Raw genomic sequence first — 25,573 nt, 5'->3', positions numbered from 1 at the left:
CTAGTAAATTGTGATCACTGGCAGGCCTCCCCCCATCCAACCATCTGTAAAATGCTGGGGAAACCACACTGTCTAACTTAAGCCTGGCCTAGACATTTAGGCTGCAGAGCGTAATAATCACCGAGCAGCAAAGCAGTCAAAAAAACCCATGACGTTATGCTAAGAACATAAGGAAAATATGTACAAGCCCAGTGGGTCAAGTGTTAGCAGCACAGTTACCATGATCAGGAGCACGGTTAAGAAGGACGCAGAGGCTGGGGCCTGGAGCCCAGCATGGTCCGTGTCTGCTGGCGGGACGCAGAGGGCAGGACGCAGGGGCCCGGAGCCCAGCGTGGTCTGTGTCTTCGGGCTGCATTTGGAAGATTATCTCATGTCATTTGAGGTAAAGCTGAAGCTACATCCTGTCATTTTGCATTGGTACTGAAGTGGTGCTGATTTTTAGGAGTTCAGAAATAAAGCTCATGCCTTCATATTGTTATCTGATGGTACTGAACTCAAGCGATTCAGTTCTTGGAATGTCTCTGCTAGGCACTAAGTCTGAATAATATCCCAGCACGTGTCTGGTCTCAGCTGGCTGCGTGTCCTTAATGCCCTCTACTGAGACTCAAAGGAATCGCTGGTCTTGGGCATCTGTCTGATGCTTCAGCAGGGCAAATAGAAATGGTCCCTTTTCTGCAGTGATAAATTAAATTCTAATTTGTCCCCTAATTGGCAAATGGCTGACTGGGGAAATGGCCTTTTTTTCCGCCCTGATCACTGACTCTAAGGTCTTCGAGGCCCCCCTGTCCTCTCACCTCCCTCGCTATTCCAGCCAACGTTCCACAGCCGACTCCCCTCATTCGGGTCGTGCCAGATGGCGGCTGAGGCGCCGGGAATCGGCAGAGCAGCGGCGTCCCGGGGAGAAGATAAACAGCCCGTCCCCGACTCGGGACCTGTCGCCAGTCGGCGCCAGCCGGTGAGGTTTCCGGCTCGCTAGCAGCGACACGTGTGATCTCCGTCTCCCAAGCCGGGCCGAGCCCCGGGGCAGTTACCCCGTGCCCCTCCCATCCCTCCTCCGAATCCAAAAAAGCCACAACGCCTCAAATTGCATCCCTCCGTGGATTAACAAAGGGGGAGGGTGGTGTACAGGGCTTAGTTAATGCATTCTTGATGATCCCAAACCAGTAGTATGGTGTCTCTAAGTCTGCATAATGGACGAAGGGCTGCGAGAGGGAGTTTGTAAGGAGGTCAGCACATACTTCGGGAGACGCATTCTGTAGGCTCTGCTTTTTTCATGGAGTCGCCGTCCCGCCGCTGTGCACTGAGCCCTCGTCAGGCCCGGTCACTAGGCGAGACGGGACGTGTAATCCCTTTAGCTGCGGCCGTGTGGGAGTGTACGCAGCCTGGCCTTTCCCTTTACTCCATCTGCTGATGATTCCATTAGGCTTTTTGTAGCGCGGATGCTTTGCTTCCTGGCCATTCTCTGGCCCGGGGCTTTAAATGGGACGCCGGTGTGCCGGTCAGGACAAGCTGCGTGGTGCTGTGAGGCAGCCCCGATAGTCCTTAGCGGGGCAGAGGGGCATCGCCAAGACGACGACTCCCCTAGGCCAGCAGCCAGATGCTCATCTGCGGGATGCTATGACCTCGCGATGATACGCTAGATCCCTGCATGAATGCAAATCATTGTTGGTGTGTCTGTATTTTTTATATTTATATATATATATACTTTGAAAAAGCAAAACGCAGCTTATTCCTGGTGTTCCCACTGATATATACCTTCACTAATAAATTGCTGAACAGAAATAGTTGTTGACAAACAGCAGTTGAGCTGAATGTCCTGAATGTCCCGGTTTCTCTCATCTCCCCGATATTGGATCCACCTGGCAAGCAGGCCGCCAGCAGCAGAAGAGAAGCTTAACTGGCATTAAGTCTTATTCCAGAGTAACGGGGATGTATCCAGTTATGCGGCAGTGTTTCAGCCTGTCCCAGGGGCGTCTTCAGCTTGTTTCAGTTAAACCGTGCCCTCAGTGTTCTGCATGGCTGAACAACTTCTGCTGTGAAGAAGCTATTCGTGGCTCCATCCTGTCGCCATTCATTAAATCATCATGATTGCTCTTTTTAAACTTCAAATCCTTCAGCTGTCTTGCCGCAGATGTGGTAGTGGGGCTTTTCAGCAGTCCTTATCAAGCAAATAGATTATATTAGTGTGTGTGTGTGTGTGTGTGTCTTGCTCCTCAGATTCTCTTTACTCTTATATATTCTAAAATGTGCCAGTTGATACTTCCCTGTTGTGAAGTTCACAGTTGCACTAAAGTGTGTGTGGTCTAAACACCCTGTTGAAATCTGTTTGGTGGGCAAAGATGAGACTCATTAAGTCTGGTGAAAGGTTGCTGTTTTCTCTGAACAATACAAAGTGTCTCTGCATGTGTGACTGCTGTGCAGCTTACACTTGCTGTGTATTAAGGAACTCGTACAATGAAATTGTCCAATTTCACCCTGAGAGTAAATTTTCATTTTTTGAAATTTGTTCATGCGATCATAGCTTTTTTTTTTTTGGTTTTTTTAATGAGCGTTTTTTTCCCCACACCTCGTGACTTTTTGGGATGCCACACATGACCTATTATTGGTAAAATTAGCTCCACGAAGCCTGTGGACCAGCTGAACATCTGTTATTGGTTATGTCACCTGATACCTTGTGTAAGTACTGTTGTTGGCTGTTAACTACATCTAGTGACGTATCAGATGCTAATTTTACGGTTTCTGGGACACTTGGTCAGCTTATGCTAATGTTCTTTTAAGCTGAGCCATGTGTTCAAAACCATTTGTTGTGACAATTACTTGATACTGAGGCAATAACACAGGAATACATAAGCTTTTTATTGACCTTGTTTTTATGAACTGATTCTGTAGATTTCTTGAATCTATAATTATTGCTACATGCTGAAAGCTCTCTGCTTTGGTTACCAACGACCCTAATTTTTGCCCCACCTCTGGCTTCTTGTTGTGGGGCCCTGCAGTATCCGGGGCTCTGGATGACCACCATGGGCTAGCTAGTTGCTTGGCAGTTCACTAGCTGGGTTGTGTGTGCATGTGCACCTTGAAGATCGTGCCTCTGGATTTGCCACACTTGCTTCTCGTAGAAACCATAATGAAGAGTAATGAGCTTCATATGCCAGAACTTGGAAGCAAATCTAAGGCTTTACTTGTTTTTCTTGCATCTGTCGTTTAAATCCTGTTGATGAGCCCATGATTATCAAGAGTGACACAGAAGACGACACGCGAACCTTTTCTGATGTAGCACCCACCGGGGGTGGACAAAATATTGGAAATGAAATCTAAAACATGCATAATATTGAAGATAAATCATAAGTAGAAATGCATGTACGAAGGTGGGTCATGTAAAATTGAATGCCAATTATTAGTCTGAATGATTTATAAAAGAGATAATCAGCAGTTTAATATGATTTTTCAGTGTAACATGAGGCAGCAGTAGGCCTGTCACAATTATTACATAATCGCCTGATTGTGATTATTGTAACTGACAGCAATAATTTTTTTTCTGCATAATCGTTAGAATCGTCTATATTCATCTGTATAAAAATAGCTGGATGAGACGGAACCGTCAAATCAATTTCCACATCGTTTTCTGCCGTTTAATGTTTGAGTGACGTTTGTTCAATGACATCATCGCGTTGCGCTTCTGATCCGATGCATACCACCGGCCCTATTTGTACCTCACACGTCTGCACACACGCAGCATTACACTTCATGGCAAATTTTACGGTGGTGCCAAATTTGCACCACTTTGTTTCACGACACTTTCATAACCCAGCCTGATCCCATTAGAATTTTTTTCCCACTACTTCAGGTTCATTTATAGGACAAAAAAACTAGAGAAATGCGTTTTGTCCGTTTATTTCTGATCGCATTGATTTAAACAGGTGCACATAACTGGTACGCAAGTATGCATTCGCCGTAAAGCGTTACGCTTGGCAATTTCTTGTAGCAGCATAAATGCGTACGTATTTTATATGTATTTGTGCTGTTATGGGAAGTAATTACCATGCATTTTAACCTTTGTGTGGCTAATTTGTATTTCTTTCAAGTTAAACTAAAATGCAGTAATTTGTCATTTGCACATAAAATAAACACGCTTTTCCATAAATGGCGAATGTGTAATTGCGTACCAGTTATGCACATACCTGTGTATAAATTGGTATTATGAAGCCATCACCTTCCATGAGCTCTCCAGTCGCCAGATCTAAACATCAGTGAACTTTTACTCTGCATTGCGGACTCCAGAATTTACCACAGCTTTCTAGCTCCCTCAAACACTTGGAGGCTTTTATTGAATGGTCCTGACTTGGGTGGCTTCATCCCAGGAAGGATTCAAGGTGTCGTAATGGAGCGACGATTGGAGAAGTACCAGAAAGTACCAGACGACCTGAGGAAACAGGCTGGGCTTCCTCCAGACCAACCGGCGCTGCTCTCCTCTTATCCTGCAAAGTCCATTGTGGCTCTGTTGACCCAAGCTAGATTTTTGGACCTCTTCATGTTCAAGTGTTACACCCCTGGTTACATGCTGCAGAATCATCTGGGTTTTGGCGGTTGGTCATAAATTTTGGCGGTGGGTGGAAGTTTGTGCAGCTATGACTGCGGCATTGGAGAAACTGCATTCTTACTGCTTCAGGATCGATCCCTGAGGGAGGCGTATGGCTTAAACATGAGGGTAAAAAACACTTTGCTGGCACAGGGCAGCGAGTGGGAAGAGAACTCTGGTCTGGTGTGTGGAGGTGCAGGTGCAGCCCCCGCCGGAGGCCAGCGGCTGGTGTGGAGGCGAGGGGTGCGAGAAGCTTGGCCGTACATACGTGATGAGAAGCTCGTTTTCCTGCGACTGTCCTCAGCCCTCCCCTTGGCTCCACTTCACTTGGACTCAGCTTCTGTTTCCTGATATGGGAACGAGAAGCCGTGATAAAGGATGTTGAGTCATGCCTCGTCTCCGACCTGCAGGACAGGGGCTGTCCGTAAGAGCCACCTGTGGGTGAGGAGCAGATAGCGCCGCTGTTTTAGGGCAGGAAGTGAGCGCCGTGCTTCTGCGGGGAGCTGCTGGGAAGGTAACATTGTGAGCTAGATACCTTTTGGTCCCCCCAGTCGCTGCACTCAGCCTGGCTTCCATCGTGGTACTTGATCTTAAGTGACTTTGTTGATGAGAAGCTCTCATGGTGTCAGCAGGCTGATTGTGACCTGCTGCTTGAACCAGTGGCTTCTTTACCCCTTACTGGACTGTAGCCTTGTGTTATGTGTTCAACATTAGAAACCACAGACACCAGCCCAACCTTCCTGATCTGATCAGCCATGTCTCTTTCTTCCTTCCTTCTCCCAATGCAGTTGGGCAGCTGGTTTTGATTTTCAGAAAGTGGGCATAAAGCATTTACTCATCTGAGAGATATTTAATCTCCAGTGGTCATGGTGACGCAAACAAGCAACAGTCATGACACTTTTTTGTGAAAACAAGACTACTTCGCTCACTGTTTTCCATCTGCGACAGTTATTTTGATGGGAAACCGGAGGCACCAGTGGTGTGTGTGGTGGTTTAAGGCAAACCCCCATTGGTTTGTCGGATTTCCCCTTCAGGTCAACCGGGGTTTTCTTTGCTTTGTGTACATCTGCTGCATGCCGCCTTTCTCTCCATGCTTCACACAGCCGAGATGGTTTCATGCTGCAGCTCTTTGCTTTCTTCTGTAATAAATGTTGGCTTGTCCCGCTGTACTGTTATGTGCAGGTAGGGGCAACCGTGGCTCCGTATGTCACCTTAAACGGAACGATCCTCTGTGTCTCTCCACCTTATGGGCTCATTATCAGTTTGGGTGTCTGTTTATTCCGCATGGAAGCCTCGATCCATGAGTGTTTGTAGCTGTGGAGGACCGGCAGCTGGTCTCATGCACACACACGCCCTCCAGTGCTCATCTTAACGTTTTCTTATTGTAACGACGAAGAGCCCCAATGATTTACAGACACCAGGTGCTGTATAGGATCCCAGTCCCATGGAAGGTTTGCCGTTTCCTGTCATGATGGCGTCGTGACAGCAGTGTGTGGTAGCAGACACAAGCAAGTCCTGCTTCTGCCTCTTTATTTGACAGTAGCCTAAGCGCTACTTGACTTGTCCAGCTCATAGCCGCTGTACTGTGATGTGTTTATAAACACCTGCAGCTTTTTAATACTCTGAGCCCCTCATGGGTCCTCCGTGCGCCTCCTCCGGCATGGAAGGGAGGCCGTCCATCTAGGCATAGTATGGCATTTGTGGCCTTTCCGCCAGCTCCCTCCAGTCTGCTTTTTGGGTGTGTTGAAGTCATTTCCCATGGAGCAAAAAAGCCTACAATTAGATTCTTTATTTGGCCAAGAGGATTGCTTGTGTGTGTGTGTGTGTGTGTGTGTGTGTGTGCGTGTGCGTGTGCGTGTGCGTGTGCGTGTGCGGGGGGGGGGGTCTGTATTCACTGGCCCTCCAAAGCATTTTAAAACACATTATCAAGCTTAATTTGTCTATCATTTTGTTTTTATTCGGTTGTTGGTCTGGCTCTTAGCCCTCTTAAGCTGTGAATGTTCTACCTTCACCTTGGCTGTTGGTTCTTTATGGTAGTTGCCAGGTGAGTGTAGGGGAGGCTGGACACGCCGTAGAGTGAGGAAGCCTTGGTGTCTTACTTGCTCACCACACATACAAAAGGCCCAGGAATAGGAGGGGGGGGATGTTGGCAAAAGCGGTAGTTTGGAATGTGTGGAATGAGTGCGGTGGCTAGGGGGAGGGGGGGGGCTAAATGATTAATGCCAAAGCAGTGTGATATGGACCCCAGTGTTCCTGCTGAGTGACCCCCCCGCAAGGGAGGCCCATGGGATTTGGCATGACTAAAGGCTATTTTGTGCAACTGGATTTCTGCTATGCTGAGCAACAAAAAGATTGGTCTGTTTTTAAAGCTTCAGCTCGATTTGAATATTTCTTGCTTGCCGGAGGAGTTGCCATTCAGCATCATTATACCCGCACCCCCCTTGAGGCAAGATTAATGTGAGTGCTAGAAGAGCTAATAGGGCACGATAGAAAGACGTGTGGCAGTTTTGGAATCGTGGTGGTTGCTGTTCTACTCCAGAATTCCAGACCATTACGCAATCACAGCTCAAGACTCCTACATGTAGCAAAACCCAGCACCACTCTTTAACCCGTTAGTGTGTCTGTATGTTGCATGTAAGGCTCATTTACTGTTCTGCGTATTTTTACTGCGTTGACACTGGAGACGCGTGATTTATTGGCCAACATCGGTAATGACCAATGCTTAAAAATCAAGACACTGGTGCGATCCATCAGTCTCGATAGATATGGCTGGTAGATGTTTAGACTTTAGTCAGTATTCAAAGTTAGCAGCACCAGAGTTAGTCATAATTGCTAAAATAATGGAGATGATGATTGCATTGGACAATCAGCCATTTTCCGTAGTGGAGGACGGGGGATTTTGTTGGCTCATCCACCACTTAAAACCTCGCTATGGTCTCCCAAGTCAGCGCTAATGTAGGCTCTCACTGCCTGCGTTTTATCATGTGGTTGCTACACATGTTCATGAAATCTTAAGAAGTAACGTCACCGACCGCAGTTTCACTGCTGATCTGTGAAGCTCAGATGTTAGTTAGTTATTGGTTTTGGGAGTAAAAGAGAAAAATATATTGGTTATTGATATTAGAATTTCCACATCGGTGCATTACTAGCTAACACGATGGCTTTTCAAAAAAATTCTGAAAAAATGGGGAAAATTGTACTGTTTTTTCAGCCAGAAGTTTTGGTGTTTATCACAGTCAAAACTCTTAAGTGTCGTCTTTTTTGGAATGGCTAATATGGTTTAACTTGCAGCAATGCAGCAAATTCTAAGAGCAAACTTCTCTTGGCTTCCTATCCTGCCCCCAGTTAAAAATTTACTCTGGGATTGGGAGTGGGATGGTTAATCTGTGTTATCACTACTTTCCCAGTGTGTGTATTGGTTTGGATCAGGTGTTTAAGGCTTCTGGCCAGGAAATACCTGGAGTACAGCAAGAACAGCTCTGGTGGGGTGCTGCTGTCGCACGGTGATATAATGGTAGTGGAAACACTGGTATATCCTTGCCTAGTTAAATTTGGGTCTCCATCATTTGAGTGGGTTGAACTTTCATCGGATTAGGACATTGCAATGTATTGAATATCCCAGAAAATCCTCCTGAACAACATCTAAATGTCGAATGCTGTTGGATGTCGTGTTCTCATGGTGAAGATGAGAAACAATTGGGGGTTAGTCAAGACCATCAGACTGTTAAGAGTCCTTGTAAGGTTTTGGCTTCAAAAAGATTGAATACAAGCCTACACCTGATTAACAGGATTGCTGATCTAATGTAGACGGCCTTTTTGTTTGAAGGTCTGTAGGTTTTATTAGTCAGTGAGGTAAGTGAAAGCAGGCCAAGTGGCCATGTTCATCCTTCTTCAGAGGGCTTTGTTAACAGATCTTTCTCCTTAAAGGTAAAAGGAAGCGTCTGGCCTTCGCGGCCTGCCCCTGAGGCCGCTGTGAGCTGTCCGTGCCAGAATCTGGCGTGGGCCCAGCGGCCTGGCGGCCCACAATGATCTCACTGTTCAGGCACGGAGTGTGTCTCCCGCAGCCCCTCAAAGACTGAAACCCTGTTTAGTGCTGTTGTTTCGATCCCAAAATAGGCCTGATGTGTCCCCCCCCCCTTGCAATGTACTGTCAGTCCATTTTCATTACTTTTAAGGTTCTGAAAAGGGGTCGGTGTTTATTTTTGTAGATGTCCTCTCCCAGGCGTCTGACAGGCCTGTCAGTTGTGTGCCCAAGTGGTCAGGCAGTCCTCACATTGTCACATTCCCTGCATTGTTTCTGCTGCTTCTTATGCTTGGCAGATCAATGGCTCTGCTGGGAAAGTAGAAATACTCCACCTAAACGTCATGCTTAACATCTGCGAAGAGATTTCAGAGAATCCATATGTGTGTATCTGAGGTCTGTCTTGTGTAAAACATTAAAACTTCTGCAGATCATCTAGCTGGTACTTGGCGCCCTGCATATGAGAATGTCGTCATGTCTGACGAAAAACTATAAATCTGTCAACATTGTGAACATGGTGAGGTCATCTGAAGAAAAGGGGATGTGGGGAACAAATACAATTATTATTCACTCTGTACTCGAACTGCATTTATAATCTGCAGATGCCTTCGTGGGTCCGAGGTGCATATGGTTGTTTGCTAATGTGACTTTCCTAGACTCCTTTGTGATAGGAGCAGTGATTCATTGTTGTCTGTGTTCTAACCCTAGAATGGTAAAGGCAGTGGGTCCACTCTGGGCTGAGGTGCCACCATCCACAGGTAGCTCCAGGTGTAGCTGATGGGCATGGAGCAGTGAGATGAGCATGTATTTCTCCATCTGCCTTCCCCTCGCCAGCTACACAGCAGGGGTTTGGATGCCCAGGTTGTCATTCTGCAAAGAGGAAGTGAAGTCAGTCCGCTGATGCTCTGGCAAGTCGGAGCGTTTTCTTGTCTGGCTGCATGGGGCCCGTGACTGAGCCCGGGGTCTCTGCCAGGCCTGAGGATTCGCACAGATGTTCCTCGCTGCCCTGTTCCCGCCCTGGCTCACAGGAGCCTCGTCAGCATAATTCTGTTCCTTAACTTCCTTTCACCACAAAATGAGACAAAGGGCTTTGTCCCCCCCGGCCAGCCGTGTCCCCGTGACACAACCCATGTCAGGAGTCGACGGCTTTTGTGACGACAACGCTTTATGGATGAATGAGCAGCCATGCCAGCCTCGCCTAGTTCATTGACACTGAGCTAGCTGTGCTGGTGGAATCACAAATGAGGTCTTCTGGAGGAAAGCCAAAGCTTTCTTTGTGTCATACACACACACACACAAAAACCGTGTTTGAGTTCAGGGAGCCATTGAGGGACACCCTCCCCCCCCGGGCTTGGTCTAGGGCTTCCCCACGTGGTCTTGGATCGCTGGAGCAGAGCCACATGAATGGCCCATTTATCGTAATGGGGGAGAAAATATTTACAGAAGAATGCTTGAAGGACATGGTGAATTGTGCTTGTAGTTGTCATCTGCCATACCCTAAGGAGAATGACTTGTTACACATTATGTTTGCAAGGAGTAGGGTGATGGTGGCAACTCGAAATACGTGTGAGACGTTGGACTTTTATGTCATGCCTGCAGGACGTTGGCCGCGGATTTTCCGCAATGCTTGAGCATAAACACTGCTTTGGTACAGCCTTTTGGAAGAAAGGAAAGTGGTTCAGGTTTATTAGTTTGCCTGCTCAGTTGGGATCGCAGGACAGCCAACAGCATTGTCTCCACGATGTCGAGGGATGGCCCCCTTAGTCACACACAGGGCTGAGGTCACGTCTTGATCCTCTCAGCGATAAATCGCAGCAGTCGTCTCATTCTTTGATCTCACGAGGCATGAGGACTTCGTGATGCCTGACTCCAGCGTAGGGAAGGGGTTGGGCAATGCAACAAATGGAAGTCAGCTGCCCCAATATTAGAGCTTCTCATATGACCTTCAGCGCCGTCTCTCCCCCACAGAGATTGAGTGGTCTTCCTATAGTCTGTGGCATGGTAGCACGAGGAGGGCTGGACAGATATGGACTGTGATGGGCTTGTCTGGGCTGTGTGGGATTAAAGCACAGAGACCAACAGTCTCTCAGAAAGATTTTTTTTTTAATGCATATGTTGAAATACTAAATTGAACTAATTCTGAGGGATGAGACTTAATGCAGACCTTTCCACTAATTTATCTTGCTGCCAGTTTAGTAGAATGTTCCCAAGAGCAGTAATGTGAATTCTGTCTGGAGAAAGGCTTCTATATTTAAATAACCTGCAATTCTTTTCTTAATCTACACATCTACTCTTGCTGGTGGTACAAGCTTTGTGATGAACATATGGTATTTTTCTGGTGACCTGTAGCCATAGTGATGAGAACAGTCATTAGTTTTCTTTCCTTGTCGGGTTTCTGCTAATGGGAATGCTTGCAGCTGCTCTTTTTGGTGAATCTTTGCAAACCATTTCGACACTTTTAACCCGGTGTGCTCAAAAGAACCCTTCCATAACTTTAACCAAAAGTGTTCTTTGCTCCGACAGGCCAAGCTGTTACTCAGAGAGGTGGCGGCGGGATGAGAGCTGATTCTTCTGCCTTAGTGCCGTGCTGTTTGTCTGTTCTGTGAAAGACAGAAGGCTGTCTAATCTTTGGAATAAGTTGCTCTCCCCTGCATATACATGTGTATCTCTGCTACCCAAAACATACCATATGGATGACTAAAGTACACAGAATGACAAAAGTATGTGGATTTCCCTATTAACGAGAGGAATTGTGTAATTAAATTGCACCCATTGCTTACGTGCGTGTAATGCAGCACAAAGTCACGCAAGCAAACAGCAGTAGAATGTGTAGTTGTACAAAAGAGGACAGTGACTTAACATTTGGCACCAGCAAAGGACGGCATCTTTGCAATAAGTCATTTTGCCAAATGTCAGCCTTGCCGCAGGTGGAATGATTGTATGTATGTATGTATGTATGTGTGTGTGTGTGTGTGTGTGTGTGTGTGTGTGTGTGTGTGTGTGTGTGTGTGTGTGTGTGTGTGTGTGTGTGTGTGTGTGTGTGTGTTTAATAAATATATAAATAAATAAAAAATATATATATATAAAAGTGTGTGTGTGTGTGAACCTGGGAGAGCCTAACTTAAGCACTTGAAATGCCATAAGTGATTAAGTGCTGAGATAGACCGAAAAGTCTCTGAAACCCTCTGCTGCAGACCATGCTAATGTCACCGCTCTTCAGTTGTCTCTGCCAGAAGCTTCAAATGCCCTTCGCTTATCAGCTGGATTCCATTTCACCGACGGACAATCATATCTGCCACTATCTAGGGACATTTTGGTTTGTCGTGCTTTTCCGCTTCACCCAAATGCTTGTAAGATGAGATGCATGTCTGCTGTAATTAACAACAGAATTGATTTCATTGGTTTCATATGAGGTCAAAACATTGCCTAAAGTTACTCATTTGAAAATAAATGGTTGCATAATACAGTGGTACCTCGGTTCTCTAACTTAATCCTTTCCGGACTCCAGATCGAATCCTAAAAAGCTTGAGTTCTGATTGAATTTTTCCCATAAGAAATAATGAAAAACCAATGAATTGGTTCCCGGCCTCCCAAAATTACACCTAAATATATTTTTTTAAGCATTTAAACACGAAATGAACTGGATAAAACAAGAAGAGCTTTTTTTTCTTAATGGCTTCCAAAACGATAAAGATCTTATCCCAACATTACCCCTGTCCTGCCCCGATCGTCTTCTCCTTCCGTGTGCCACGCCCTCTCGTTAACCTCGTATGGGATCCCCATGTGATCAGCTGTTTCTAGTTGTTGTCATTAGTCCTCTGTATTAAGTCCACGGTTCAGTTTGTTTCCCCAGTCCAGTCATTGGGTGCCTTCGACTTGCTTACAGCGCTTGCTTAAAGCAACGCATTCTGATCCTGACGCAGTGCTTTACGGTTAGATGCATTGAGACCTCTCACCCGGCTGCACAAACTGGAACCACCTCCGTGACGACACACCTTTGCCCTTATTGGCTGAAGAGTTTAGTTACACGCATGACGTTTGTATCCCAGGCAGTTCCGATGCGTAATCTGCTATTTCTCCCGAATATCACGTAAAGCAGTGAGAACTGGTTTTCAGTTAATTTACCTGGTAAAATAAAGTTTAAATGAATGATATAAATGCTCTAATAGTACACGTAAGTTAGTGGTTTATTTATTGTTAGTTACTGTAATGTTGCGCTGCTTTATTTGGTTAATCGTCCAGTCTGTGAAGAAGGCATTCAAATAAGAATTGCATTGTAGTATGACTCAGTTCCTGGCGCGTACAATTTATATTAGGTCAGCTTTCATGGTTCGAGTTCTGATATTCAAATCGAGTTCTTGGTCAAACTGGTTTGTTCGACTTTCAAGAAATTCGAGTTCTAGTGAGTTCGAGAACCGAGGTACCACTGTACCTCTGAGTTTTTAAGCGCAGGACTGAATCAAAAGGCGAGTGAATAACACAAGCCATATGAATGGAAGTCAACGTGCAGTAATGTCCCCAGAGAAGAGTTTGGGCTTCCGGTGTCTTGGCTTTGACACAGTGAGCTCCAGAATACAGTAGTGCTTATGCAAAGGAGATGCTGGTACCCCCTGGTCCCCCTGGTTTTGGTGTGGGGGAGCATTACAGCCAATGATTATCTCCAGTGTGTCATATTTGCCATTAGCCTGAATATGTGCTGAGTTTATTGGTAGCGTTTCAAAAGTTAATTTTTATCACTAACAATAAAAGGATAAGCAGCGTTTGGAATCGTGTGGATCGTGTTGAAGCCTGTTAAAATGGTGCACAAACCACTGCAGTAAGATGAATTTGAATGCTGTGAAATTCTCCAGCCAGTTCCAGTAAGCAGATGGGAGATATTGATTCATTCTCCCAGGGTTCCTATATAAAGGCTAGTTAGTGGCTTACTTACCAGTTTGCTATGCTAACGCTTGTGGTCCCTAAAGCAGCTGGCTTAAAGGATCCCTGTGTATTCGCTGAAGGAATTTAATGTGCTTTGAGAAATAGTATGAACTTCCATCATAACTCAGATCTGCAACCTTTTGGTCATAAATCCTTTAGGATGATGCTGCCAGTTGTCTTCATGCATGACAGGATCGGTCACTTCAGGGATCTTCCACCTCCTGATAAGCCTCAAACTCTATAGTTAGGTTAGGCTTTCATGTCTCCCTACCTTTGGCAGAAGATACCTTTGGTAGCTGCACTTTGTCTGTGGTGGTCTGCTGGTACTGTGAAGTAGGCCGGTCTGTTGTCTATAAACCATAATTGATTATGTGGATTGTTTATCTGAAGAAGTTTGTCTATAGAGGGCTTTGGAAGGAGTAATAAACTTTGGTGGGGTGCTGTGGGGGTCATTTCAGAGCAGTGCAACTTGGACTCTGTCCACTTCTCTACATGATTCCCGCTTGCTCAGAAGGAATGTAGCTGAGAGCCAAAGTGTTGGTCCTCTTCTGGTTTCCTTGGATTTTTTCGTGTCCTTTTAAAGTTTCCCACAAACACCATCTCTAAATAGACCAGTTTGTGTCATCTTACACTTCCATCTGTTTTATCTTTAAAGAATCATTTTTTTCATCTTTCTTCCTAAGGAAGGAAGACTTTCCTTGGACATGTTGTTGCTTACTTAACACCCACCATGGATCATTGTTCTAAATGGCCCACAGCGTTATCAGAGTTGGCTTGATGCACTTTACTGAATTGTTAAAGCCTTTACCAAGCACAGTTTAGTACAGCTCCTCTTTCTGGCTGTCATGGTTGGCAAGAAAATGCGTTAACTACATTTTTTTTCCCTCTCCTTTCTTTCCTCTCTGTCTCCCTCTCTCCAAGAAATTTCATTGACTTCATAAAGATTCATAAGAGCCACGAGGATTTGTGGAAACGCTGGAGGACTAATTGATGGCATTTTGTGTTGTGTTTTTCCCATTTCAGATCGAGAGGACCAATCCATTCTTTGCACGTAAGTAAACCCTGATTATCTCTGCTTATGGATTTGCTGGCATGAAGAAAAGACATGATTGGCATATTTCTTCAAGAGAGATCTTTCCGAAATTCCTTGGATATTGCTTGGCCTGGGAGACGTTCCTACAGAGTGACTGTGCTCATAATACTGTTACCCCAGCATTTCCCAGCGATAACATTTCCATATGACCATGCTTTCGTTTATCAACCCTTTCAGATATTGTTGCATTTTTCCTTCAAATGTGTTTAATGTCAGACGGCCTTATCTCCAGTGCACCGTATGTTGCAGTAAGCTGCAGTGTGGGGTCCTCGACTTACAGCAGTGACAATCTGCAGATACAACGCGGCTAAACAGGAAAATAAGCTCAGAACAAGAAAAACAAGCCCGCGCCCCCACACCCCAAGCCATAAAACACTATTTTAATTAGTTTCATGCCCAGATTTAATATCATAGTATTGTTTTAGCATGATGGCTATGTAACTCCGTAGCCCCGTAACCTTATGTAGTTTACTGACCTCGTGTCGGAAGTGGCCCAGAGATGGACCTTGCTTAAAGTAAGGAATACTGATTTACTGAGGGTGATTTCTACTGATTTGGACTGTTGCTTTTATTTTAATAATTCCATGTCATTTCATGTTATGTGTTATCTTTGAATGTGTGCACCAATACTGCCAGAACAAACTGATAGTGCCCATTGGTGTACCTGACCAATAGTGAATTCTGATTGGGTGCTTTATGGAAACCATGTCTTTGTGCTGTAGGTTAGCATGATTCATGTAGCTATGCTTTGCTTTCTCCAAATCAGGCAATTCTGTTGCGCTAAATTATATAACATGTACTTCTGAATGCTGTTTGCTGTGAATTTAGATTTTTGTGCTCTAGAAATGTGGGAAAAGATCCTACTTGCACAGAAGTTCAGTCCTATTTTCAGCTCGGCAGCTGATTACGTCCATGGATTTGACTTTGCATGGGGGTGTTGTTTAGTCAACCTTTTGGATTGCGAGAAAGCAGCTTTGTGAATGGTGCTAGGGTGAGAAATGTCTCTCTGCTGCTGTCATGCTGCGCAGTTTCCCCTCCTGCGTAACGTAAATGTCAGCCTGGCGCATCTGGCTCGAATGGCCGGGGTGAATAAGCTGCAGAGGACCTGTGAATGTCACACCTCACTTCTGCATTTCTGAGACATCACGTCATGCGTCTATAAATGCAACAGAATCCTGAAGTGGCCCCTAGGTCCTTGGCAGGAAGAAGCAGTCCTGTTAGGTGCGTGTGTTTATAGATGAGAGAAATAGCCTTACATTGGGGTTCTAATCTCTGACTACAGAAATCGCATCTTAATTTTTGATGTTGTACAGCACAGTAAATCAGCTTCTGTAGGAAACCAGCCAACAAAAGCATGCAACCTCGCATGTCGCATCACTTGTCGGTACCCTGTGCTGGATGAAGCATGAGACTGACACTATCTGACAATAGGAAATGTGACCCCCTTTTTAATAGCTGTCACACTCCCCACTTATCAGAGTTCATACTGTGGGCACGTCTGCCGTCCTCGCGGGCTTGTGACGTCTGTGTAGCACAGTGCTGGTAGGCACCAGTGTGGCAGATCCCCATCCCCGCTTCTGTGCCTCTCCGTTGGCAGCTGGCCCTCTCTCGTCTAGGGGTCTGCCAGTGGCACCAGGGCGCGAATGGGTCGAGGCAGGGTTTCGGGTACGGCCATCACGGCAGCCCTCGGCACGGCTTGCTAATTGCCACCCGGCGTAAAGCCGCCGGAATGTTCTCCGCGTTCGACTTAAGAATTTCCTCAAAATATCCCTGTGGAGGTCCGTGATGTGTTGGCGCGGCACCCTGGGCCGCTGCCCCGCACCGCAGCCTTAGGATAAAAAGCACTGCAGTGAAAACAAGCACAGCGGATGCTGGGAGGCCTTGATAAACTGCTCTTTTTGATCCCTCGGTCCTGCGGTTTTTCATGCCTCTTTTTGTTGTGGTGTGTTTAGCCTGTTTGTTGTGTATTCTCCAGTATTTTGGACCCGATGTATTTTTCACTGTTCTTTGAGCTCCTATATGTCAGCTCCTGGCTGCATGAATGTCCCCCTCAATGCCTGTCCCCCATCCTTCGTCTTCCCTCCTATGCAGAGGTGAGTCGGGTGCAGGGAAGACTGAGAACACGAAGAAGGTCATCCAGTACCTGGCTCACGTCGCCTCCTCGCACAAGGGACGCAAGGACCACAACATTCCTGTGAGTAGTGACCCACGCCTCGCCATGCCAGCCTTAACTGCTTCAGCTCCCGCTGACGCGTCTGAGATGGCAGATGCACAGAGCTGGGTTCCCTTTAACCTGCTGAGTGCCAGTGCAGAACCCCAGCATTTGAAATCTCCATCACATATTATCCATGCTTTTTATTAATTGCTAATGGATTACAGGATTATGTGGAAATAGTACTTCTGTAGTTTGCCCCAGTGTCGCTGATCAGAGGACGCTGATCAGAGGACGCTGATCAGAGGACGCTGATCAGAGGACGCTGATCAGAGGACGCTGATCAGAGGACGCTGATCAGAGGACGCTGATCAGAGGACGCTGATCAGAGGACGCTGATCAGTTCCTCTTGTCACCATCCTGGGAAATGGGCACTTAACTGATTCCCTTGGATAGAGAGAGAGAACCATTTTAAAGTTGCACATATCTGTTAGACATTAGTCACTTTATTTTTCACCAGTGTGCTGTTCATTCTGATTACTGATGCTTCTCTCTGTGCTAAATGATACAAGTACAGAATGTGCTTCTGCCCAAGGGCTGTAAGGTGTCCAGCTAGGCGATATTTAGGAATTCCTGTATGTTGGCTTGCATGACGATGGAGATGAAATGCACGTGGCAGAGGGGGGTTTTCAGAACACCAGCTGATCAGTGACAACGCGCTGATGGACAGTTAATAAACCCTCTCGTGCTGCTCGACGAGGTGATTGCAGGCGTGGTGCTCCAGATGTCAAACACTCACACTTTTGGCCATAATTCCCCAAAGTGTGTTGCCACGGTGATCGCATGAGACAAATCAAGCAACCCTGACTGGGTGCTGAGGCTTGTGCCCCATGTGCTTATGGCCTCAGCATCTAACATCTGCATTTGTCTGTTTTGCAACAAACAGCCTGAATCGCCCAAGCAAGTGAAGCTGCAGGCAAGTCTTCCTTCTCTCTCTCTCTCTCTCTCTCTCTCTCTCTCTCTCTCTCTCTCTCTCTCTCTCTCTCTCTCTCTCTCTCTCTCTCTCTCTCTCTCTCTCTCTCTCTCTCTCTCTCGTTCTCTCCATCTGGCTCATGTGCATGCACCTCTAACTTCCTATCGTTAGCCACATTTAGGGGGTCAGTGCGAGGATATTTGTTTGCATCGTCCAAATCTGCTGTCAAATCTATTTTTGGCTGTGACCCTGCATCGGTTAACAAAATATGTATGTTCTATGTTTGAGGAATCTTTTCTGTGTTGTTATACAATTGGGACCCTGGCAGGGAGGAAGAAGCAAACAAATATTAGTAGTTGACTCACATCTGATTTATCAGTTATTGTTCAGCTTTAAGATACCTGATGGTAGGATTTCTGTTTTCCATAAGTTTGTATGTTTCCCTGTCCACTGTTCTGTATGTTTGTTTATTTTTATGTCTTGGCAGCCGTTAATCGCTGCAGTCACATGTTCAATAAATCATGTCCTCATTCCTGGCATTTTGTCTGTTTTTGGTTGAACACTGCAATTAAGTCACACTGGTTTGTTATAAATTAGCCTACAGTGTCCTTTAAATACCCTTTTCCCCACGTTTGGTTTACAGCATGTGTAAGAAGTGTTGTATACGGGTTCAAAGACAATGTATTCAGTTCAGTGTCAGTCTAACAATGAGTCTTTGCTCATTTACTGTACATGACTCAGGTTAGTTAGGTTGGGAAATGGAGAGAAGTATTTTCTCTCTTCAACTGTAAATTTTTAATGACTCAATCTTTAAGCATAGGCTTGCATTCGTCCAGGGCAAGGCACCTCTAATACATTGCTCAACCCTTATGGATAAATAGAGGCCTTGATGCTCTTAGAGGCAGAGCTGCCTCTGATCTGTGTCGAGGAAAAGTGCTGCCCTGATGAAATTCTAAGATGTGAGAAAGTGATTCAGCTCACTGGGAGAGACACTGTAGCAGGAAGAAGGTAATTAGCTGTCCCCGGTCTGCTTGGCACAGGCAAAAAGAAGTGGAACCCTCCACTCGCTTAATGAAATTCAGCATCTTAAGTGAGTGTGTGAATCTGTAGGGCAACTAAGGTCCAAATCAGTGAATGTGGTCTACATGTGGCTAATTGCCTCTCTCAACGTGGGATCCATTCCATACTGAAAGAACCACCCACAGCTTATGGAGGGTCTTCAAACACACGGACAGAATTAGTGACCTGCCCTAGTTTGACTCAATAGGCTGATTTAGTTTATATAATGACTTTCAAAGCAAACTAAATGCATCGGCCTTTATGCGTTCTGATTTGTCAGTCCTCCTCATTTTCTTGAACGTTTTAAGTTTATTTTTTGCATGCAGTATGCATTGCCTGACTGTGTATATATTTGAAGTTTTCATGACTGTTAACACTTGTCTGTTTCCATGGAAACATTTTGACACTGCTCATTGGCTACAGAGTGGACTCCTGTTCTATGTGAGTAGCATGTAGTCCCTTCCTCCCTGTGCTCCTCCCACCTTGGCCAGCCTGCAGGGGGCTGTTGGGGATGCCATCTCTGTTCACCGCCCAGATGATCTCACTCCTTGCACGGTTTAATTGTCCGCACAACTGATTAGAAGTCTGCTTTTTCCAAATAAAAATAATAATAATCCAGTATTAAGCGTGTAAGTAACACTATGCACAGATTTCTCCTTTAAATTTTGTTTTTTTGGCGACAGATTTACTTTTCTAGTCGCTTCAGTAATTTTATTGCCTCAGCTAATTGAATCAATTCAGTTCTGGAAAATAAAAATCCGTCTCACAGACGTAACGTGCTGTTCTGTGCGTGCGCAAGGTCCATTGTGTCTCTTCCGTCACAAGTGCACCAGAGAGGAATGTGTGCAGCATTCTAGGTTGCCAGATATGCTGGGAAGTGGTCGCCAGAGGGCTGCAAGGTAGTAATGTACAGGATAGGAATAGCCAAAGGGACAACAAGAACTGCAGGTTTCTATGGCAGCGGGCAGCTGTTGCCATTGCATTCAAGAAGCCAGGCTTGAAATGCTATGTTTGGAAATCATTAAACCCTTACCCCCACCTTGAGTGTTTTATGAATGGGAAATAGGTGCAGCTTTCTGTGTGAAGTAGCTAGGTAATGATTATCATGCTCACAGATATGACGGTGTGTCACAGCTGGGAGGCCATGATTGTAAGGGTAAAACCTGGCTTGTGCTGCGTTGAGCAGCTCATCCTATATTTGTCTTGTCGTAATTAGTCTCCTGAAGAGAATTGCAGTGCACCTCATGTGCTTCCGAATTGCACTCCTGCTGCGTCTCGCAGTCTCTCACACAGACGCACACACCCCCTCGCTTTGTTCCTAAGCTTGCTACATGACTATGGGATCTGTTGGATCCTGGAGACCTGCTTGATTAAGGTCTGCCCCCTCTGTCTGGTATCTCTTACAGCTACGCTGGGTATTTTCACAAAGGCCCTGGCTGCAGATCTGCGACGCATGCGTTCCAGTCTCCCTGCGCGCGCCGCTGAATTCTCTTTTAAAAGACGGTGTTGAACGCCATTGCCGGAATGCGTACGCAGAGCCAAAAAACCGCTAAGTTCTGTATGAATAGAGAGATTTCCATAAAAGGAGATAAAACGCTGAGCGCTGGACCTGGGCCACGGGGCTCCACCTGTCCAAACACTCGCGGGTCGCTGTTTGTTCAGCCCCAGCCGGCCGCTCTTCAGCAGGTGTGAGTGTGCTGAACCCCCCCCTCCCAGCGGATGGGTGACGAGGCCTGATTACTCCCGATAAGATCCACAGGGGGCTGCCTTCCTGGCCCGGAACGTGAACCCCCCTGTGCATAACCCCCCTGTAGTGTGGGGGCTGTCAGGGGCGAGTCGGTGAGAGACGCTGCACTTTCATTTTTCTGCAGCTGGTACTTCTCCTAGAAAATCTTAATTATGTCATTGGATTCTACTATAATTTTTATTTTAGTAGGTTAAAGTTAGTTTTTCATAGTGATGCTGTAATCAAATGACCAGTTAAGTGACAAAACTTAGACTAGTTTATATTTATACATGTATATAAATCGCATACACACACACACACACATTATATATATATATATATATATATAATGATTAATTTGTCTTACTGGTGCTCATAGCTTGCTCTGCATCCCTGATTCTTCAGCCAAAATGCAAATTTGTCTAAAGTGAAGTTTTTGAGAAAACATGGTTTTCAAGATGACCTGGAGCCAGAGTAACTGCACAGAGCAGAGCGATGTGGACACACAGCAAACCCTGGGCCATTCCACCTTGGACCTGGGATCTACTGAACACAACTGAGCCGTTTCCCCACATTCTAAGCACATCTGGATAGGAGGCTGGCAGGAAACGTTCAGTTCCAGCACGGGTTGGTGAGCTGAACCATATGCTCCACCCCCCCCCCCACCTTGGTGATCTGCTGTGTACCTCCCTGAGCTTCTATCGGGGTGGTCCAAGGGTTCGAATCACAGCAGACAGCATGGAGTGTGAGCTGCAGTCCCTGTGGATGCCTTGGTGTAGGTTAACAACCTTACCTCTGGATGACAAAGCTGATCTCTATCCCCCTGGGGGGGGGGGTTCCGGATTGGGGTGGGGTGTGGGACATATGTTGCCTATAACCGTAATTAATAGCTGACCAGGCAGAAAAGCAGGGTTTGGTGCAAAGGCCAATTTGTCACGCCTCCTGCCTCAGGATTCTCTGAGGGTAATTGTTGAATTATTTGGAAAAAGCAGATTCCACGCTGAAGTCACCCACCCCCACCCCCCACACGCGAGCTGTCGCTTGACCATCAACCTAATCCCGCTTCGCTTTGAAGGAGAACTTGTCGTTATCCGAGCTACAAGTGCATGGTGTACTGAAGGAATGGCTCCTAATAGAAATCAGCCTGTTGTGCTTAAGTATTGAAGCTGTTATCCCCCTTGACCGCCAAAGGAGAGCGCCTGAGCAGTTTGGAGGAGCCGTGGCTAACTAACACGCTGAGAGTCTCTGCTGGTTTCCTTGGCATGCGTCTTGGATGAGCTCATCCTCTTTAATGTCCTAACACTAGTTTTCTTCCTGTTCTAACTGGTCAAGCTGTGGCAGTGTCCCAAATCTTAAACACTCTTCCCCAAAAAGGAGAAAGTTCGGCTTAGTTGTTCTTCCTGTGACCCTTTCGCTTCTGTGGACAAATGCGGGAGCGGTGGTGGTTCTGTGGAGGTGGTTTTGGTTGTTTTTCTTTCTTTAAGGTCAGCCTTTCTGCTCATTTCTGTGGCTGGGCCTCTGTCTGGGGTCTTATCTTTTTTTTTTTTTTCCGGTAACATCTCCTTACCTTCCAGGGTGAGCTGGAACGACAGCTTTTGCAAGCCAACCCCATCCTTGAGTCCTTTGGCAATGCCAAAACGGTGAAGAATGACAACTCATCCCGATTTGTAAGTTAACCCCAGATTCTGGGCTGTTCTGAAACACCGCCTGTACGTCACGCGTTCGAGCGGATGCCTGGCTGTACCTATGCCGACCGCTCTCTGCTCGACGGACATCGCACTACCAGCCATCTGCGGGTTAATGAAAGCCTAGAAGACACGGATGTGCAGTGGCGTCACACTCCCCCGATTGCTCAGAGCATTACGAAACACTGAGCAGTTTAAGTAGAATTAGATTATTTCAGTTTTCCTGTAGGTAATTCATTGTCATTCCGGAATGCTCTGACAGCGTCTGGGAATCATTTATGGACCTGCGTGTCTGTTGTGAATCTGGGCCTGGCCGTATCGTACCTGTGAGGCCCATCTCACTGATGCCAGTGAAGCAGATCTCACCTTGTCGTCGCTTGCTTTATAAATCCTGTGGCCGTGTGAGGACTCGGCCAGTTCAGCTGGCTGCTGGACCCTGAAGACCGAGTCTGTTGCATTAAAGGCCGTGGGATTTAAAAATGCAAGCTGCCTCAATCGAGCTTTGAAGTGGTATGGTGGCTTTGGGACCAGAGCTTGGGGTAGGAAGGCTGCAGTTGGGTAGGACCTGAATGTGGATCTAGGCACTTACCCTGAACTGCCTGTTTTTAATTACCCAGCTGTTTATAATGGTGGGGGATCCCTTAAAGGAATTATGGACTACCCACCTTCACAGTGGCTGTCAGTATTTAATATAATGCCTTACGCACATGGACAACTCACATGCCTGAAATACTTCTGATTATTTGACCATGGTAATACCATCCTGTTTGGGGGTGTAAGGTGGTGTAACCCCTCTGGGATGCACTGATCCTTTGAGTAGCTGTAATGTGCTCCAGGTCTGGAATTTGGCCTGTATTTTTGGAACAGCCCTGCTGTTTTGTGTGTCTGCTAGTCGCCCCCCCCCCCCCCGCAAATCCCTCCCCGGTTAAGTAGGGGATAAGTCTATGAGCAGGATTCAGACAGGTCCTGCTCATCTGATCTGTGCTCCCCTCCTCCGTTGACCTCATTCAGGGCAAGTTCATCAGGATCAACTTTGACGTCACTGGTTACATCGTGGGGGCCAACATCGAGACCTGTATCCTGCCTTCCGTGCTGCTGGGCGTGCGGCTCACCACTGTGTCCTGTTGAGTAGCCACTTGCCGCAAGTTGGGATTTTCCACACATGGATTCCATGTGTTTGATGCATCTCCTGCTTTATAAGTCTTGTGCTCTTAGCAATTTAACTGAAATGTTGTGTTAGACCATGGGCTGACACTCTTGTTTTCACACAAGTTTTTTTTTAAATTAAATATATATATAGACACACACACCAGCACCAGCTGCCATATAGTTCTGGACCATTCTGTTCTGCAGAGACCTGCGGCCGGTTTCATTGATTACATAACTAGGAATAGGTAGCGTTAAAAGTGCTAATGTAGATTTTCTGAATCTGGATGTTCTATGTCAGTGTGAAGCAGTGCAGCCCCCCAGGACTGGAATCCTAAGGAGCATATACCCTGGGGCTGTTTTAAGACACTGCAAATAGTGCATTTTTGATGGTGGTTCAGTCTTTGTCCAGTGACCGCATTTAAGGAGTCATTTTTGTATTTAAATATTAATAATAGTGATTTAAGGGCGGTTCCATGCAGTTGTTTGTTAGTCTAAATGTCACATCCCTAATGCTGGAATTGTCCTTAAATTGAGAAGTATATACTTGGGATGAGGAGATGGACCGGAATCTGTATCCCAAACTTGTTTTACCAGATTCCTGTTTGTTGGGAGTCATATCAAACAGGGGTTTCTGTACCTGTCTGTGAGAGAGAGATGCACTGCAGTAAGTCTTGGTGCAGTCCTTGACCCAAGTCCAGACCTGCTGGAGAAGTCCCGAGCCATCCGGCAGGCCAAAGATGAGCGCACCTTCCACATCTTCTACCAGCTCCTGGCTGGTGCTGGGGAGCACTTGAGGTGTAAGTATGAGCCCTGTCCACCTGTCCGTGTACTAGGCCCAAGGGAACCTTGTGCCCTGTGTATGTCCTGTGTATGTCCTGTGTATACCCTGTGTATACCCTGTGTATGCCCTGTGTTTTCACCTGGGCCTTTACAATCATTGACTGTCTGATTAAAACCATTTTATGTCCTTAGTCTGTCAATGCAATGGGTTTTTTCCATCTAACATTCCAATATTTCAAAATGAACTTAGCTCTTTGAAAATACTTGGTAGTAGCTTTGATTCTCAGCAAATACAAAATGCTTTCCAGAATATCTGAGGTGTTGCATGGTTTTTATATATCAGTGATGGTTAAGTGATTTTTTTTTTTTTCTTTTCCTCTGCTCAGCTGATCTGCTCCTTGAAGGATTTAACAACTACCGCTTCCTGTCCAATGGCAACATCCCCATTCCTGGGCAGCAGGACAAGGACAATTTCCAGGAAACCATGGAGGCCATGCACATCATGAGCTTCTCTCACGATGAGATCTTGTGTAAGTACACACCTCTTTCCATTGACTCTGGCTCACAGGAAGGTATTCAGCGAATTCTACCCCAGAATGACATGAAAATTGATGGTTTTAGGACTTCTGGTTTTTTTGAAAATGTTCCAAGGACATTTTCTCAATTTTTCCCTACAAGGAGTTGGCCGCCGTGCTGTTTTTGTCTGTGTGCTGCATGATTTTATGAACATCCTTCCTTGTTGCAGCCATGCTGAAGGTGGTCTCATCAGTGCTGCAGTTTGGCAACATCGTCTTCAAGAAAGAGAGGAACACCGATCAGGCCTCCATGCCTGAAAACACAGGTAACGAAACGGGAAGCAAACTGATTGCGTAGATAGAATCAGCTGTTGGTCAAGTTTGAAGTAGGGATGGGGCCCCTTGGTGTTAGAGGGAGGTATACCGGCCCTAGCCGTCAGGCTCTCGTGGTGGTGATCGGCCGGCACCTGCTTTGGTGTGGAAAAGGTCTCATTTAAGCCAAGAGATATGAGAGAGTGGTGTTCTAGCGAGGTTTAATCCTCAAACGGAGCCAGTTGCTTTTGCTATGCATCACGTCATGACGGCTTCACTTTCCAGAACTTCCTCCATGAAGAAATGAACGCCCTCTAAATCTTTCAAGAATTTGCGATAGCAGAAAATGTCATAAATCAGTCTGACTTGCCCTAGAATATAACAACCCCCCTCCCCTTTTTCAAAAAAGCTTTTCATACCTGTGGGGTTACAGAATGGAGAATTGGTGCTCATTTTTGGATAATGTTTTATACCCCTAACAGTGTTGTTGGCATTTTCATATAAAATCTGTAAATGGCCTGGAATAGTAGTTGATACGTTTTTGCAGGGTGGTCTCAGTTGGAAATATGTAATGCTTTCATTGGTAATACCTCATAGTGACGGCTCTCC

At 46.1% G+C, this 25,573-nt stretch overlaps 1 protein-coding gene across 3 annotated transcripts in view; it reads left to right on the top strand.

Annotated features, from left to right (window-relative positions):
* myh10 (myosin, heavy chain 10, non-muscle) overlaps nt 1–25,573 on the top strand; it is a 61,020-nt gene that overhangs the window by 14,413 nt on the left and 21,034 nt on the right. The window contains exons 4-12 of one of the 3 annotated variants that reach the window (XM_072712119.1): nt 14,544–14,571; nt 16,705–16,807; nt 17,712–17,741; nt 19,221–19,238; nt 22,098–22,190; nt 23,220–23,283; nt 24,056–24,154; nt 24,524–24,667; nt 24,883–24,978. In XM_072712119.1, coding sequence (XP_072568220.1) covers nt 14,544–14,571; nt 16,705–16,807; nt 17,712–17,741; nt 19,221–19,238; nt 22,098–22,190; nt 23,220–23,283; nt 24,056–24,154; nt 24,524–24,667; nt 24,883–24,978 — 675 coding nt within the window. The remainder of the gene's footprint in view (nt 1–14,543; nt 14,572–16,704; nt 16,808–17,711; nt 17,742–19,220; nt 19,239–22,097; nt 22,191–23,219; nt 23,284–24,055; nt 24,155–24,523; nt 24,668–24,882; nt 24,979–25,573) is intronic. The other 2 variants (XM_072712120.1, XM_072712121.1) reach the window with 2 other exon arrangements.

The sequence above is a fragment of the Paramormyrops kingsleyae genome, chromosome 5 (genome assembly GCF_048594095.1).
Source record: "Paramormyrops kingsleyae isolate MSU_618 chromosome 5, PKINGS_0.4, whole genome shotgun sequence".
Taxonomy (NCBI): Eukaryota; Metazoa; Chordata; class Actinopteri; order Osteoglossiformes; family Mormyridae; genus Paramormyrops; species Paramormyrops kingsleyae.
Note: the sequence above shows the minus strand (reverse complement) of the source record. Positions and strands in the feature narration are given on the sequence as shown.